We start from the raw sequence: 17,905 nt of genomic DNA, 5'->3' as shown, positions 1-17,905 counted from the left end.
CATATTAAAAATCTAAATAATAAACTGCTTAAAAGAAATTCATGAAACGCCACAAGTAGCTAAATTTCATCATCGCTTTACTCAGGTTCAATGTCACTGTCAGTAAACTCAGCATCTATTGTCTGCCAGTTTTTCATTACTTTGTTATACTCTTTGTACTGAGCAGGGATTTTTGCATTCATCTTCACAATATCCAGTATTATAACCTTCTTATGGCTACTTTTTCTGATATATAGGCTAGAACTGTTGTTGGTAGAACAGCTGCCTGTCACTTTGATGTGAAAAATGTGGAATAGGGAATCAAACTGTTTTTAGTAAAAAATGCTTCAATTAACCCTTTCTTTTATGTTTTATAAACAATAATTATGTACTTATTTAGAAGCAGACCTTCTCTTTTTTTAGAAGATTTTTACCCTTTGTCTCTTGGGAAATAGATGTTTTTGTAGTAAACTTTCATCCAAGTTTTGAAGTCCAGAATTTCTGAAGATAATATTTTACAAATTTTAAGTTTATTAAATCTTGATGTACTAGATTTAATGATTTCTGAGATCTTGTTTATTGTGTACAAGCGGTTATGTGCCTTGAGACACTTTGATATGGTTCTAAAGTCTCGATCGGACGGCATAAAACTGTACCCCCATATGGGTTATTGAGTTACTTTTTTGAATTTTGCGGAATCAGTTAGTAAACAGCAAAGTATAGATAAAGCCTGATTTTTATTTTGGCCACTTTATTTGAAACGAAAAAACCTCAATTCTGTATAATTTCCTTCAAATACCACATTTAATTACTTATAAATGTTTATAGACAGCTATGGACATCACATTTTTATACCTGGACCTTGGTACCCAAAAATGTATATTTTTGACTAAATTAGGGGTATTTCAGATTCAACAGGAAAATATCTTTAATTTTGTGTCTATATAGGCAATAATAGGTAACTTAAATCATAAAACTATTATGTAAAATTCTGTGTGTTTCCTCCTTAATCAATACAGCTATGTTTTATTTAATGATCTCAAAGTAAAAAATTAGTGTCTATTTAAAAGGTTTTTCATGCCTGCCAAGTTTCGTTAAGTTCATACTAATTTATTTATTTAATTCTATCAACAGAGAACACATTAATAATAAACATTACCAGCAAGATCAATATGTCACTATGTTGATATCCCAATTATTTCCTATTATTCCCCATGCCTATATTATTTCCATGGTAGATATAGGCATAGCATTTCTTATTGTACCCCCCCCCCCACATCTTCTTACAGGCTAATCAAATCTTACGTTTGGATTTCCACTGCATTTACGTACCTATCAAACATAGTTCAGGTTTGTAGTGAGCCAGTTAGACCGTTAAAACTATACTTAATACTACACAGTTTTAATTGTTAGATGCAATTATTATAATCAAGGTTAGATAAATCTGGACAAGTTACAAAACTAGGTACAAACTTAGTACAAACCACTGCAAGAGAAGTGAGTAAGGCCTATTACAAACCGCGCTGTAAGAAACGAAGATCACTATCTGAAATTGAATAGCCTACAAAGTTATTTTTATGACCTGTCCAAAATTAGGACTGAAAAATTTGTTGCGAAAATAAAACTAAGGTTGGCTTTACAAAATGATGTTCTAGATTAACGTAATTACGTTCTTTAGATCATGTTTAAATAGTTAGTTTTTAAAGCGAAAACTACAGTATTCAGAAATTACTATACATTGTTTTTAATAATTTTATTGACTTACTTGGTTTTGGTACAAGAGAACGCTCAGGCAACTTGGGATCCATTATCACACTAACTAAAAGAGATTTTAACAAAGATTTTCCTAAATTCACACTAAATAATCCAAACTAATCAGTGATTACGATGTAAAAGAACAGGAAGTTTAGGTTAATGCAGTACAATAAGTTATTTATGTTACATATTGGGGATGTCTTTCTCGATTTCGTTGTTGTGTTCTGACTATTCAAAAGAACTTTGCGATATAATTAGATTTATAGGCCTACTGTATTAATTAATACAATCAGTGTTAATACATTATGTGTAATGTAATTACTCCCTTTTAACCTGAAAAGTGTGTTATAACTTAAGTTTTCAATTATGCGAGCGTAACTAATTTGTACTGCGATTTTAAGGAAAGTTTAGTAAAACTATTTTGAGCGTTGGGAGTAACAGTTTATAAATTTATATCAGTTTGAAAGAATGATCGCAGAGATAAAAAGGAGATACAACTACAGTGTAGGCTATTCACGCCATTGATGTATTTCAAGCCAACGTTGATTTAATAGCTACTATGATGTGTTTGTTGGGAACGTGAGTATATAGCTTTTTCTGCCTAGGATTAGAATCTTTGTTTGTTTGGCGCTAATGACAAACAAGTATATTAGCCTACTTTTGTTTTCGATGCATCTATAAAGGCACGTTCTATGCCGTAAAATATGTATTTAATTTAATTTTTTCAGTGTTTCAAATTCTAAATACGTTGGCAATGTTAGTCTGCAGATATATTTTCTACAAGTCAGAATTATTATGTTACCATTGCTGTACTTGTATACTGATTATTGTCTGATTAGTATTGTAATTAACAAAAAGTAATTTTGTACTGTAATTAACGTTCTGTAATCTAGTCTATAAAGCAAGGTGTGATTCTTGAACTGGTCCTTCAATCGGTTGAGATATACTGTACCTCTGTAGGCTAGCTATTCTTGGGCTTATGGTTGTGTCGAAGTGCAAAAAGGTCTATTTTATTATCTTCCGTTGGCATCTGTCTTTTGGCAAGCTAATCAACCACCAGAACAATTTATTGTTTTCGGGCGCTTGGATGAAGCCGAATAAACACAACTAATAGTATTTGAAATATATCCGACAAATTAGTACCTACTTTCAATTTGTATTTTTCTATGAAATGACAGATAAAGAAATTGATTTATTGAAATGTCAGTGTAATAAACGCCGCTCGAAGGGAGCGCTTTTGTTGTTTGAGGATGGGGCGCCGCGGTTTTAGACGAAGCAGGAAGCGTATCAGGCCCGTATTCTGCTTTGGCGGGCCCCGGTAAAATTGTCCGAAAAAACGGTCTGAGTACGGGCCTGGGCGTTATAATAGCAAATGAGCCATACACTGGCTTGCAATTGCAAACATAATATGGCATTGCAATCAGTGGCGTAGCAACCTTGGGTGGCAACCGGTGCGGAAGTTGGTGGTGTCACCCCATCGAAAGTAAAAAAACGATAGGCTAAATTTTATATGATAAAGGTCATGGATCATTTATTATTTATAACATTGAAGAAATAGCAAAATAGAAATTGGCAATTCACGCCAACCAAACACAACACACTTCACGAAACAAATGAGAAATGTTTGCAACTGAAACGTCAAAGATCGCGAGTATGGGACAGGGAATCCCCCACGACAGCGTCAGGCTCTTTTGGGGAATTCCCGAATTATACATAGAGCTGAGCTAGTGTTAGAAAAGGAATCCCCGAAAAAGAAATTTGTGCTAGCGATTTATTTTGTGTTTGTTTGTACATTGTCCTTAAAGTTGAGAGACCGGGTGGGTGTCACCCCTAAAAAGGTGGCTTCCCCGGGAGCCATCAACCTTAGGAACTGCCCTGAGTGTAATGGGTAATGAATTCATTGATATTAACATTCATAAGAAAGTCACATGTACCGTACCTTTTTACCATGTATTTTCTACAAGCTGTCCCGGTCGCCGCTTTAGTAGGTTGAAGGAAGGGCGCCGCTGTTTTAGACGAAGCAGGAAGCGTGATAATAACTCAGCCACAATCTACACTTACTTGTATTGTACGGGTTTGCAATAAAATTATGCTTCTTAGTACATACTGGTAATGGTTTGTTGTAATGAAATGTGGAAATGGTAATGTTATCGGTATATTTGCTTTATATATTTATGCAACTCTTTATGACAAATCATATCAAAGGCGTAACACTTTCCTCATCGGAAAGGAAAGAAGGACCATGGTGGGAGTAAGGAGAACATGAGTAGGCCTGATGCCCATAACGGGAACCATCTATTTACACATTAATACGTGTATAGTGCTTCGCATTCATTGAAAGTACTTATTATAATGCTCATGAAACCCTAGTTTATTACTCAACGAAATCCATCAACGCATTAGCGAGCTAGGTCGCTTTAAAGCTTATGCCTGCACAAGCCGGAAGCAACAAAGGTTTAGCCAATTCAAAGGTATCAGCTGTTTTGTATCAGTTATAAAACGTTTACAGGATGCTAACTAGTTTTAAATTTGTATAAATATTTTAACGGTACTTTTAAGACCTCTTTAAAGGTATACCTACATAACTGGGATCAACAAACAGCTAATGCCTCTCAACTGAGTCATGTCTCTTGGTCCAGCTGGATGTTTACTCAGCACCTTCTTTAAGTTGTTGGCTTTCTCGATTGTTAGTTTGGCCTCTGGGTGTTCGAGTCGACCAATGACCAGAATCTCCACTTAGATCTTTTTGATATGTTTTGGTTGTCTTCTAGATAACACTTCCACCATGCCCCTTTCTCCTTTTCTCCCACCCCTTGCTAGCTCCTCAGGTGTCAGCTGCGATCTCGGCCTCTTCACACCTGCGTAGCTGGTAGTTTGGTATTGTTTCTTGTCAACAGATTGGAGGAAGTTTCACCTTTCTCTGGTACAACGACAACATCTAAGTTCCCTTTTGGGAACCGGTTTCGTTGCGTGGTTTGACCAGCGCTGGGTTCTTCTCTTTATATCTCTTCTGTCTTTATTTCAGGGGGATTATCGGCTCACCTATAATCCTGGAGAGCTTCTTTTTTGGCCCTTCCGGCTGAACTTCGCATTCTGAAAAGAGTAGTCTTTCTTCCTCCATCACATCTTAGACACTCTTAGATTCTCAAGTGACTGTTCTTCAATTTGAGTACAACATGACTCTTGTATCTTGGAGTAGTTTGTTGTGTTTGCTTCTTCCATTTTGTTCTTACGAGAACTTGGTATCTGCAGTCCATCTTCCCAGTGAACAAAATAGAAAGAAAAGGGTATGTAAGACAGGGTGTCCCAGAAGGCTCTGTTACAGACACTGAATAGGTACTCCTAGTCCCTCGAGCCTAAACTGTTCACTAATATCACATATACTTGTATCATTGTTTTGTATAACACATTGTAAAACAAGAATATTGTGCTCCTGGTACGAAACATCTCAGTAGCAACAAAAATTAAGTCAAAATATGCGGCCTTTCTGTTTTTGCCATAAAAAACTTTTTGAAACAAAAAGGTATTAATTCATTTTAACTTTTCCATGACAACAGTATTTTTCCCTCAGTGGTGGTAATGTTGCCCTATGAAGGAAGCCTTTCTACTGCCAATATTTAAAACTCTTTCTAATACAGATTTCCATCGGTCACCTTCACACAGTATTTGATTTTGAAGATGTTTAACAATACCTTTTAATAAAATGTTATTGATTTTGTAGAAATTTCGACTTACAGTAATTATTTCTACAATCAAGGTTGTTTTCTTGGACTGGCAATCTGTCCCATAGTTTAGTATAGCGCTTTTCCTCAGGTGACAACTCAATTAGTTTAGCCAAGTTACTGCAACAAAACTTATCTATAGGATCATGAGTGTAATCCAAAAATATAATACAAGAAACTACTCCACAAAATCCAATCACAAAAACATCACTCGTTTTTATTCCTAGAATGAGAACAAAGTAAATATCCTGAAAATGGGTTTCCATCACATCTTTCGGAAATATTCTGGAAATATTAAAAGTTTTCAAAAAAGAGAATTAAAGATTGACTTATTATTTATTATTGTTTCTTGACCTATTGTCTATTGACAATATAGGTCATGGTCCTAGATCATAATAATCCAAATAGTGATATTTTTTTCATGTGTATACGAGTTTAAAGCCTGATCTGGACCTCATTTCTTTGAAAACGCTATATATATGCCGATATGTGATATTAAAACAACGGCTAAACTAGACAAGGGGTCCCTCTCTGAGGGATCTGGAGGTTTTCTGTAGTCAGAAAAACTTAAGTTTAAAAAACAGTGAAAAACATGTTGACCAATTCCCTCAGCTGCTTCCCTTTTAGGTACTATTTCTTTTTTATTAGTAGTTTCGTTGGCAGGTGCTGTGCTCCGCTTATGGTTGGAGTGTGAGAGAGCGAGGTGTGACTGAGCAATGTACCTATTCCTCTAGGGAAAACCATAAAACAACTCTATGTTTTCATCAACTCAGTTGTTCTTAAGAGCTACTGTTAAGATTACTACTTCTCAGACTGGAACCAATCTGCTACTTTACATAGGCCACTGCCAGGGTCGCATTTACAAATTCGGCGCCCCTAGGCCTACAGACCAAAGAGCGCCCCACCCCCAAGAGGACTCTGATTACACTGACGTAGAAATCCAGTAATTTTCTTAATTACGTAATTTTGATGAAAGATAATTAAAATAGTATAAATAAATATATATATAGGAGTGTTTTGAATAAATAAAAGCAATGAACCAGTTGCAATATAATATTCTAGCTATTGTTATCATAACAGTGGTCATTTGTATGGTGTAAAAATAAGTTAAAACATATGAGTTTTTAAAGACTTTTATTTGATTTCAATCAAAAAATGAAAAAACGTAAAATACAGCTAGAAATAATAACATGAGTGCACATAAGATAATTTGAAACATATATTTGATGAAAAAATTAATTTTACAGCTTCGATATAAATACTTTGTACAAGAGAAGAAAGTTTGGTGTGTTGGGCAAACATCCAAATGCCCAAAAGAAAGCCAATTAGCCAAATGCTCAAAATCATTAAGTCATTACAATTTTCTTCTTTGCTTTGACTCAACAAAAGTACGTGTTAATTCTTCTACGTCCAGGCTTTCAGTGAGGTCGGATTCTATCGCCATAACAGAAAGTGCATTTAATTTGCACTGGCTTAGAGAGTTTCGTAAATGGTTTTTCACTCGTTTTAAGACAGAAAACGAGCGTTCACCGCTGCAGTTGGTGACAGCTGTACTTAAAACTGTTCTTAAAACAATTTCCATGTTTGGAAATATGTGCTGCAAGCTCTTGCCATAAATGAATTGGAGAAGAGTCTTGAAGGATGGTTTCTGTTTCGTCTTATTTTCGTTTTCCCTTTCCCTCTCTGAGTTTTCACTTTTTAAATAGAACTTAAATTGGACACACTCATCTAAGAAGCATTCTTCCAAATCATCTTTGTAGAGTTCAACTAGCTCTTTGCATTTTGATTTGATGACGTTGTCTTCCAATGTCTCCAACTTCAACAAAAATCCAAACTTGTGCTCGACGCCCGTGTAAGCGTTTTCCCTTTTGTCAATTACGAAAAACACGTTGACTCGGAACATTTCTTTGGGGTCAACAGGCTCGTTATTTTCATTGTTGTTGGCAATTTCATAAAAAAAATGTTACGTTTTCTTGCTCTTCTTTCTCCCCAATCACCTGTGTTAGCCAACTTTTCTGATGCTGATGCATATTCGTCAAACTTGTTTCTTAGTTGATTGACATAAGATTTGAGCGAGTCAAATAGTGCTCCTGCGGTTCCAAGGTCGATACTTTCGCGTTGCAGAGTAGCATTTACCTTCCAAAATCGTTCTATTACCTCTTTCCAAAAGATAAGTAAGAAGGCGTTTTCAAGTTTCATCATTTTATTTTTTATTCCTTTGGCCTCTTGTCGAGTTGCAGGCTTTTCATTTACATCATTTATTATGGATTCTAGTGCCTTTATTATTTCTGTGAATGAATTATAAACTGCTTTGAGGGCGTCGGCCCGAGCTGACCACCTGGTAACTGAAAGTGATTTTACAACTGGGAATCTATCTTTAAGGATACTTTTGAGAATCTCCCAGCGATGAGTTGAAGCAGAAAAAAATGGTATATCCCCTGCACTAGGTCGAAAATTGCTACAGCTTTATCCGATGCCTCTGCTGAAGCTACTCCAACTAAGTTCAAGGAGTGTGAGGAGCATGGAATGTAATCTGCCAGTGGACATTGTTCCTTTATTCTGGCTTGAAGACCAGAGTACACTCCTGCCATGTTAGACGCATTGTCATAACTCTGGCCACGACAATCTTTTATATTAATACCATGACACTCTAAGATTTTCAACAAAGCTGTAGCCAACTGTTCCGATTTGTGGCCAGTGTTTGGGAGGAACTGTAAAAACCTCTCAACTGGCGCAGTGTCCCTTCCATTGGGCAAGACATATCGCACAACTACAATAAGTTGATCTACATGGGCAATACAGTATCTGGGGTGGAATCCACAATTATGGAGTAGTATTTAGCTTCCTTCAATTCTCGGATAATACTTTTGAGCACAGTGTTGCCCATTATTAAAATTATTTCATCGCAAGTGAAATGTGAAAGGTAAGATGTACTACCTTGGCCTTTGTAGGCATGTTTAGATATATGCTGGGATAGAAATGGATCAAATTGTGCCAATAGTTCAAGTGCGCCTATATATGCACCGTTTTAGCTTGAACCGAATAAATTGTCTGATCCTCTGAAGGGGTAACCTCTAGTAGCAAGGTATTTAATGGTCGCAACAACGCGTTTTAAAACTTCACGCCAATATTTTATATCAGATTCACAAGCTTCAACAAGTTTTTTATTTATGCGGTTTTCTACTGTAGCTCTACTGACATAAGATAAAACCGAATTTCGGTGGGCGGGAGAGTTTTCATGAGACTGTAGTACGGCTACAGCATTTTTCCAGTCATTAAATCTTTCTTCACATAAAGAGGATGCAGGTGCAGGGTGTCCAAAAAGTCTGCAATAAGCACAAAAAATTGATGCCTTTGAAGAAGAGTAAACAATCCAATCACGGGTTTTAATTTCACCATTCTTAAGGCGTTGTTCAAAATAACCCTTAGTACACCACCTTTTTTACCCCGTAAATCCGCTCGGAAGCCAAAAAATCAGCTTCAACATTTTGTTTGAACCCATTTTTAACTATGTGTTCTCTAGTTTTATCGTCTATGTTCCACAAAGCAGGGTCATTAGATATATTTATTTCTGTTTGGGACTCTGGCTCTGCCTCTAAAATGTCCGATAGACTTTGCAAGTTCTCTGAATTGGCAACACCAACACAAACAACACCTTCATCTTCAAGTACATCATCCACGATCTGACTTCCCGATTCTGCTACATTAATTTCTCCAGTAACTGGACAAGCAACACACTATACTATAGTATATGTGAGAAAGAAAAACTTCACCTATCACTCTTCACACGCAGACATCTTAACTAAAACAGTCATCGCATCTCAAGCCACTACACTAAAAATAACTATCATAAAGAACAAGAACTGACTCTTAATAGCATAATATACGATTAATATACGAGTCTGACAGTTACAATAATCAATAATGAGTAAAAAAATATAAAACCAAGACCTGCTTGTAGTTAACAACTTATATAGATTCACATCACAATCACAACACTGACAACACTTCACACGCGGGGACACGGCCAATGGCCGACAACCTGACTACTGACTAACAGGTGCAATGCAATTAGCTACTGTCTCGCGGAGTGGCTGGCTGTACGAGTTCAATGATTTGTCAAAAGGGGAGTCAACGTCGCACCCCGAACCTAGTTGACCTTGGCCACCCGCCCCGCCGAGCGCCAACACCACCCGCCGCCGCAACTTTTTTTTTGTGTACTTTAAAATTTATGCGCCCCCTAAAATTTTGCGCCCTAGGCCTGGGCCTATAGGGAAATGCGGTACTGGCCACTGCACTCGCACAGTTTTCTTGGGCTCTCCCCATTAAATTAGAAGTTTCTCTTAAACTTCATTTTAAAGTATTTTACATTTAAGAAATACTCTTTGGCCCCACCATTCCAAAGTCAAGAGTGATTCTCTAGCAACCCAAAAACCAGTACGCACTTTCATGGCTGTATAAACTTACTCACATTGTGCAATTAACATGAAACTGTGCATCTTCATGGCCACAATACATCTTCAATCAACCCTGTAGACGATCCAGTGGTTCTCCATTTCCTGTTCATGGCAAGAAAAGAGTGGTCCTCCAACAAACAAAGGTACTCTCACCTCAATCATATTTAAATACTTTTACTCATTTTCCATTTCTATTCTAGAATTTACTTTTCTCTCTAACACTTGGATACCACAGGAGGAAATGATATCAGGTGATAATTTTGGCCTCCTTTAACTCCTCTTGAATACACCCAGTTACGTATAATAAAAGTGGCGTTTACAACCTGCAGCAATATTTTTAATAGTTAATATGTATAGTTTAGATTTTAATATTTGCATGCCCTTCCTACATTTTTCCTGCATTTGATATTATTTTATTACGCCTACTGTTGGCAGTTGACACACTACAGGATCTTGGTAACTGGGTCTTGGCTTTAGGAAGGGATGAATCAGACTGAAGACAACATACCAGAAGATAAGAAATACATTTAAATTGAAATAAAATAGATCTAATTCGAAGTACAAACATTAAATGTACTATTTCAAACAAGTTGGGTTCCTGTGTCATTAAAAATCTTATAGGTCTTTTGGGGAAGGTCTATCCTCTTCATTCCCCTCCCACCAGTTACACCACTGGCTGTTGTATTACAGGATTGTTTTATCTTACTCAGGTAAAACAATATACTGTATGTTCATATATTGTGCAAGATATTTAGATGCTACACAGCATAAACTCACAGTTTATTTTCATTATAGCTTATTTATTATAACATTTTATTACAACTAATCACTTCACAGTTTTTGTCTTACTATTACATTCATAGCGATTGCATAAAAGTTTGCTACTTACATTATATTGTGCATTGTTATATAGTTTCTGTTGTTTCTGTGCCAGAAGCATTCCTTAGCCTTCTGTCATGAATGTTTGCACCTTGATGAATTTGCCTTAATCACACAGTGCAGACAGCTACCACATGGTATTGTTGCATGCCACCCATATCTTAGTATTTTATGGTTAGATTTCTAGTGTTTATTGTACCACAGAAAGATCCGACGTACAAATAGACGATTGGCTTCGTTTGCGTGATCATGACACAGATAGTGTAAATGACTAAGTGGACAATATATAAAAAAATTCAAAAGAAAATAACATTTTTGTGTTAAAAAGTACACACCTAAACTCTACAAACATGTATCTGAATAAAACAGAATAAAATTCATCAAACAATATAGAAATGATGGAATTATTAATTGATGAATTATTATTACTTCCCAGATTTTGTCTAGACTTACTTTCGGCTTTAGCTGTATATCTATTAGAGGAATGGTTTGCGCGATAACTTTTTCTATGCGTTTGGTAGGAACCTTCATGAACTTTTGGTATGTTTTGTTGAGTTATTGCATACGTTACCAAACTATTTTGAATATCTGGTTCCAATTTCCTATGCTGTGTATGGTTATTTATATTCCTGCTTAAAGGTTTAACTGTTTTGTATGTTTCACTCTTGAGAAATTCTTTTTCAGCATTAGTTTTAAAATGTCTTAATTTTGTGTCTTCTGGAGTTTTTCTTTCATAAGTTGTTGAAATTTCAATGATTTTTATATTATTTGTGGTATTCACAAATGTAAAATTGTTTTGTTTGGTATCTAAATCACTTTTATTCTGTTTAGTAACTATCGTTGATGTGTTTGGTTTTATGAGATTTGAATTTGTTGTTGTAGTAGATTTATTATAATTTTTATTTGATGATATCAGGTTTTCATAAGTAACTGGCACAAAATAAGGTGTAGAATACTCAGTTTCATTAGTTCTGTAGTTATTTGTATTACTGTTGTGATTTTCTGTGGTATAGTTTAATTTTACATCAACCGAATCAGATTTATTTAATCCAGTTAACCCGAATGTAGTATATATGAGGTGAAAAGGAATTGTAGTGCTGTTTTCAGCAGTAGAGTCAAAACTTCTTATATTCCCTGTTTTAAAATTTATGTTAGAATCATTTACAATTTCTGCTGTGTACTTTGGTTCATCTTTAGTTGCACTATTTGAATCGGATCCATTTAACCAAAGCAACGTATCTGATTTTTGAAGAATACTTTGTTTGATAGTTTTCGATGTAGATGATGAAACTTCATTATCCTTATCAACTATTATAGAGTTCATGTCATTGCTATTTACACTTTCTGTTGTATGTTTTAGTTCAAGATTTTGCTGTTGAAGATTCGTGCTAATGTTCCTTTTGGCTACAGAGGATAAAATCTCATTATTCTCAGCTACCGTTTCAATGTTCATGATAGTGCTATTTACACTTCCTGTCGTACTCTTTGATTCTTCTTCAGTTGAGTATGTTGTATTTCCTTTAGTTAATTTAAGACCAAGATAATGCTGTTGGAGAGTGGTGCTTATATTTGTTTCATCTGCAGAGGTTGAAATCTCATTCTCATCAACTGATTCTGAGTAAATGTTAGTGCTATTTACACTTCCTGTCGTACTCTTTGATTCTTCTTCAGTTGAGTATGTTGCTCCTTTAGTTAATTTAAGACCAAGATAATGCTGTTGGAGAGTGGTGCTTATGTTTGTTTCATCTGCAGAGGTTGAAATCTCATTCTCATCAACTGATTCTGAGTAAATGTTAGTGCTATTTACACTTCCTGTCGTACTCTTTGGTTCTTCTTCAGTTGAGTATGTTGCATTTCCATTAGTTAATTTAAGTCCAAGATTTTGCTGTTGGAGAGTGGTGCTGAAGTTGTTTTCATTTGTAGAGGTTGAAATCTCATTTTCATCAACTGATTCTGAATAAATGTCAGTGCTATTTACACTTCCTGTTGTACTCTTTGGTTCTTCTTCAGTTGAGTATGTTGCATTTCCATTAGTTAATTTAAGTCCAAGATTTTGCTGTTGGAGAGTGGTGCTTATGTTTCTTTCATCTGCAGAGGTTGAAATCTCATACTCTTTAACCGATTCTGAGTTCGAGTCAATGTGATTTACACTTTCTGTTGTATAATTTAGTTCTTCGTTCTGGTACATTGGATCCCTTTTATGTCTTTGTTGTCCAGGCGAAACTTTGTGCATGGACAAAGTTGTTGTGTTCAAATTTTTATTGATGTTTGTATAATCCATTTTAGTAGTAGAAATTGTTACACTTCTGATTATTGAACTTTTTTCTATTCCTGACATGTTTGTTGGTATTTCTTCATCAGAAAATATTTCCTCGAACTCCGGCCAACATACTGCTTGATGCATCCACACAAGGAAGACACATAGTATGAGTCGTCGGGATTCCATTTACTAAAACAAAACATAACAAAGTAGTCTTAAATTTATGTATCTGTTGGTAACAAGAAATCTACAGTTAGTTAGTAAATCTTTATATATATATATTTTTTTTTTTTAATTTCAAAAATATATTTATTTTTATGCTCTGTACAAACATTAGAAACTCAAACAAATTAGTTTTTATTATATATCCATCATAAGTTTAAATGGAATGACAAAAATATATCCTAAACAGATCATGCAAAATACATATTTATGTAACAAAATATAACAAACATGGACTTGATCTCTAACAAAATAACAAAAACAAACTTTGTAAAATACAAATCAAATAAGTAACATGAAATACAAAAACATTAACACACTATTATACACACAGCAAGTACGCTAGGTTTAGTTTTGTCAAGATGGTACTCCATAGTTATGAAAATACTATTATTATTACTCAGATGTATAAACATAGTTAGACTTATAACTTACTGTTATAAGAATTTTTTTACTGTGTCTAAAATTCCTTAAGGATTGTCGCTGCCATTATTAATTTAATAATTACGATAATAAAGAAATGATAACTTAATGTTTTAATAAAAATGTTATTTCTAATTATTTTTATCCTAAAATAAAAATATGAGTCCATTAATTACAAACAAATAAATCATAATGCTAATCATTGTGTATCAACAGCTTGTCTGCAATAAACTAAATCGTTTATTATAATTATAACCTTTAGTGTTTTGAAAAAAAAAAACTAAAACTAAAGTTACATAATATAAATCATTATTTAAAACATATGGGGTGCTGAGAAACATAGTGGTGTAAGTCAAGATTTTGTCCCATTTGAGTTTATGACATATTCTGTTTCAAAAATGTACTATTCATCTCTAACGTCGCAATACGAATGCCCCCGCCTGTCCCTATTAATCATTACAATTAAAACATAGCACAATTATACGAAATAGATATAATTCCTAACAAAGTTGGTAGAATAGATCCTTTTGTCAAATCTGATGTCCATTTAGTTATTGACATGGTTAGGGACAAGGAGTAACTAGGCTGTATGGGAAGAAGTTCATACGAAATTTAATTTTCAAACGCCTGAACTTTTTTATTGATAGATCTTGTCAACATAAAGAGTTTACTAATATTTAGTTGGTATGTAGTAGTAGATTTACATGTTTTTGTTTTGTATACATACATTATATTGTTATATTATGTAATGATTTTACAGGGTTTATTTATTCCATACAGTAACTTTACAAATAAAGTAATAAACTAATTCTGAGCGTTGTAGGCTGAGCAAGTATTACTATTACTGCTGTTTCATTTAGAGCAGTTTCTGCTTTACTCGTATATAGCCACGGCCAGAATTACAAGTTTCATTCTCAACCAAGGTCTATTTATCATTAAAGTATACTACACGTTGAGTTTAAATTATTCTATAATGTGTTCTATATATACAGAAAGAGTTTAATGCTTTCACATTTTCACATTAATAACTCAAATAAAAAGTTTAATTTATTTACCTAACATGGGGGATGGTGTTTTCAAAACTAAACATAATTAACGCAATCAAGTAGTCATATTTACTCCACTCTGAATAAGTAAAATTATCATATGTAAAAGGAAAAGCTATAAAAAATGCAATGAGGCTGAAAAAGTTTAGTTATAAACATGTACAATTTGATGTTGTTACCTTCAATGTACTGTCCTCCTGGGTCTCTACACAGCTACATGCAAATTTCCTGCTGTGAAGCACTGCTGCATCATTGCCTTAAATTTTGATTTTTTTCGTTAATAATTTCTTTGCTGTGGAGAACAATGGTGGTGGTCAAGAAGACATCTTGACAATTCCTTCCATAATTAAAACATAATTTTGTGTTTGGGCCTAGACAGTGCTTAATTTCTAAAATTTTAGGTGTGGGAACTCTTAAAGCGGGAAGCTCAGACCGGTGGGTATGGAATACACCCCAGGAAGGAGGGGGGCCCTCACCCAGGAAAACTTTTGAAAATTATAACTGTAAATCTTTGTTTTTAGGCCACCCAGACATAATAATACATTCATTTTTATAAAATACCAAGTGATATTTTAATGCTGTTTCTTTTCTTTAAGGTGCTTGATTAGGATGTAAGAAAATAAAAACATGAATTTAAATTATTGAATTTACTCTCTACTCTACTCTACTCCATTAACACCTTGTTGCCTACTTTAAATTTCCCAGAAATATTTGGTTTGATTTCATTGACCATTTTGTTTGAATCAATGAAGCTCGCCAATATTAATTTTTTAATGAATGGTAAAATAAAAACAAATTGAGCCTTATTCACAGTTTTATTTATACACATTACAGTAGTAATAATAATACATATTAATATGTAAATGGATGTTTGTTAATATAACAGCTTTTTTACAAGTTTGCATATTTTACAAAAAAATTGCATACGTTATGGGTACAAAACAATATTAATACATTCAAAATAAACCAACTTCTTGGAAAGGAAAAGGAAGCGTTTAATTACACACAGAGTGGAGTAACACGGTTTCATTTTTTAAAATTTAGTGTAGTTTTAAAAAGTTAAGGTTGATTATTTTATTTGCTTATTAGCTATTATAACAAATATGTACGGATTTGTAGTATAATAATGTAAGGCAATGCCAAGACTGTTGGTAAACTTAGTTTTAGTTGTTTGTTAATATTTTAAAGTGAAAACTACAAAAGAAACAAAACAACAATACACAAAACTAACTGTAAGTACAAAAAAGAACTCAGAAACTTGAGTTCAGAACACAACTATAAGTTAGGCATAGGCTAGTTATTTTAATGAAAACTTAATGTTCTGAAATTCTAAAAGATATTTAAAAAACAGATTTAGGAAAAAAGTTCCCACAATGCAATGCTGTCTTCATGGTAAGTTTTCTGCCCTCGTTGTTTTGACTTGGTGTCAAGTGCAGAATGGTGTCCCTTCGCCAGCCAGGTTTTGACGTGTCGCTCGGGATTGTATCTAGCTACAGGAGGTCCTAGGAGCCTGATCCGCAATAAATCGCAAACAGTGCTAATGTAGAGTGAAGATCTAAGAGGAGACATAATTAGATTCATTGCAGAAAACCCACGTTCACATTCAGCACTATACACTGCAATACTATTTATGATGGATATCAGTTTCTAAAACGACGGCGGTTGCTCTAGAATAGTAGGTCCACTTAACATAGGCTTCAGTCCCTGCTTGAAGTGTCTGAAGTCTCTAATTATATCCTGAGAGCTGCTAATCTTAAATCTATCGCAGATTCGCTGGATCTCATATTCTCCGTAGGTGATGGATAAGTCTTTTGGCCAATACATGGGGTGGATCACTTTGATGTCATTCATGATTTTGGTGTAGTGTTCAGCCGCATTTGAAGATGATGATAGCAACCTTGAAGTCAAGTTGTTAGCGAGGCTCCGATAGAACTGTTTTTCTGGAATACTGGGTATCTTGGATCTTACACAAAGTTTAACATCTTGAAACATCAAATCGTCAATAGCAATTTTAGCTTCCACTGAACGTCTACCCATGTTTTCAACTCGGTTTTCAAACACTTTGATTAACAGTGTTACATCACTGTGGGCTTGGATAAGGTTGAGGCTTGATTTTTGAAGCTGTAAGGACAAATCCGATAACTCTTCTAGAGCATCGAACATCAATGCCAGGTTGTGTACAAAAGTTGTAGAAGATAATGTACTACAAAGCCCTTTGTAAGTTGAACGTTGCTTCGAGTCCCTTTGTTTGTCTTCAGATGCTTCAATGAAATGATTGTACAAAGCTTTAAAATCTGTCCAAACTGCTTTCACCGCCATTAAGCTGGAGGCTACCCAACGAGTATCTAAAACACGGCCGATTTTCAACATTTGCTCCTCTAGTCCTTTAGCAACTTCTGCCAACTCCCTGCTGTTTTTCGGTGAACAACTAAACATGTTTCTAATTTTATCCATGAATATCTTAAAATGATTGATTCCAGCTACTTCTTCTATGGAATCGTGCACGGCAAGCTCTAAACGATGGTTCAAACAATGCCAAATGAACAAGTTGGGGAACGTTTCAGTAAGCTGTATAGCAAGGCCAGATTTCTTGCCTAGTAGCACTGAAGCACCATCACAAGTTAGAGCAATCATATGGTCTTTCATGAATTCAAAGCTTAGACCTAATGCTTGTAACTGATTTAAAAGTTCTTGTAATATACCAGCTGATGTTGTGCTATTTAGCTCAAAAAGTGTTAAGAACACTGTCATAGGGTTTTGCATTCCCTTTAGAACAGTTCTGATATAAACCACCAAAGCATTTTTGTTTGAAACTGAAGTGGCTTCATCCAAAAGCAGGGAAAATTTAGAGTCTGACTTGATTAGGCCATTTATCAAGTCTGATTTCATTTCATCAGAAATATGATGAATTATATTGGAGCAAGCAACATTTGAATGTAGGATTCGCCCCATATCTAAGCCATTCATTATTTGAAGATCAATTTCAGTTTCAAACTCAAAAAATGGCCTATTTAGTTTAGCTTGCTTATAAGCCGTGCGGAAAATGCGCTTAGTTACAATCTGCTGCTCTTTATGCATAGAAGCAACAGCTTTTTTCATTGTATCTTTCTTAGCTTCAATGAGTATTTTTTCAGCTAAAGAATGAGCTCGAGACCCACGGTG

General features: G+C 34.7%; 1 protein-coding gene across 1 annotated transcript in view; it reads right to left on the bottom strand.

The window, feature by feature from the left end:
• Positions 1-12,631, bottom strand: part of LOC124369541 (probable serine/threonine-protein kinase clkA) — a 31,817-nt gene extending 19,186 nt beyond the window's left edge. Inside the window, exons 1-2 of the mRNA XM_046827565.1 lie at positions 12,497-12,631; positions 11,179-12,328 (exon numbers count right to left, since the gene is read on the bottom strand). Coding sequence (XP_046683521.1) covers positions 11,179-12,245 — 1,067 coding nt within the window. The 5' untranslated portion in view covers positions 12,246-12,328; positions 12,497-12,631. The remainder of the gene's footprint in view (positions 1-11,178; positions 12,329-12,496) is intronic.
• Between the last annotated feature and the right edge of the window lie 5,274 nt (positions 12,632-17,905).

Source organism: Homalodisca vitripennis, chromosome X (assembly GCF_021130785.1).
Source record: "Homalodisca vitripennis isolate AUS2020 chromosome X, UT_GWSS_2.1, whole genome shotgun sequence".
In the NCBI taxonomy this organism is placed as follows: domain Eukaryota; kingdom Metazoa; phylum Arthropoda; class Insecta; order Hemiptera; family Cicadellidae; genus Homalodisca; species Homalodisca vitripennis.
The sequence above is the reverse complement of the archived record's forward strand: the minus strand, read 5'-3'. Positions and strand labels throughout refer to the sequence as shown.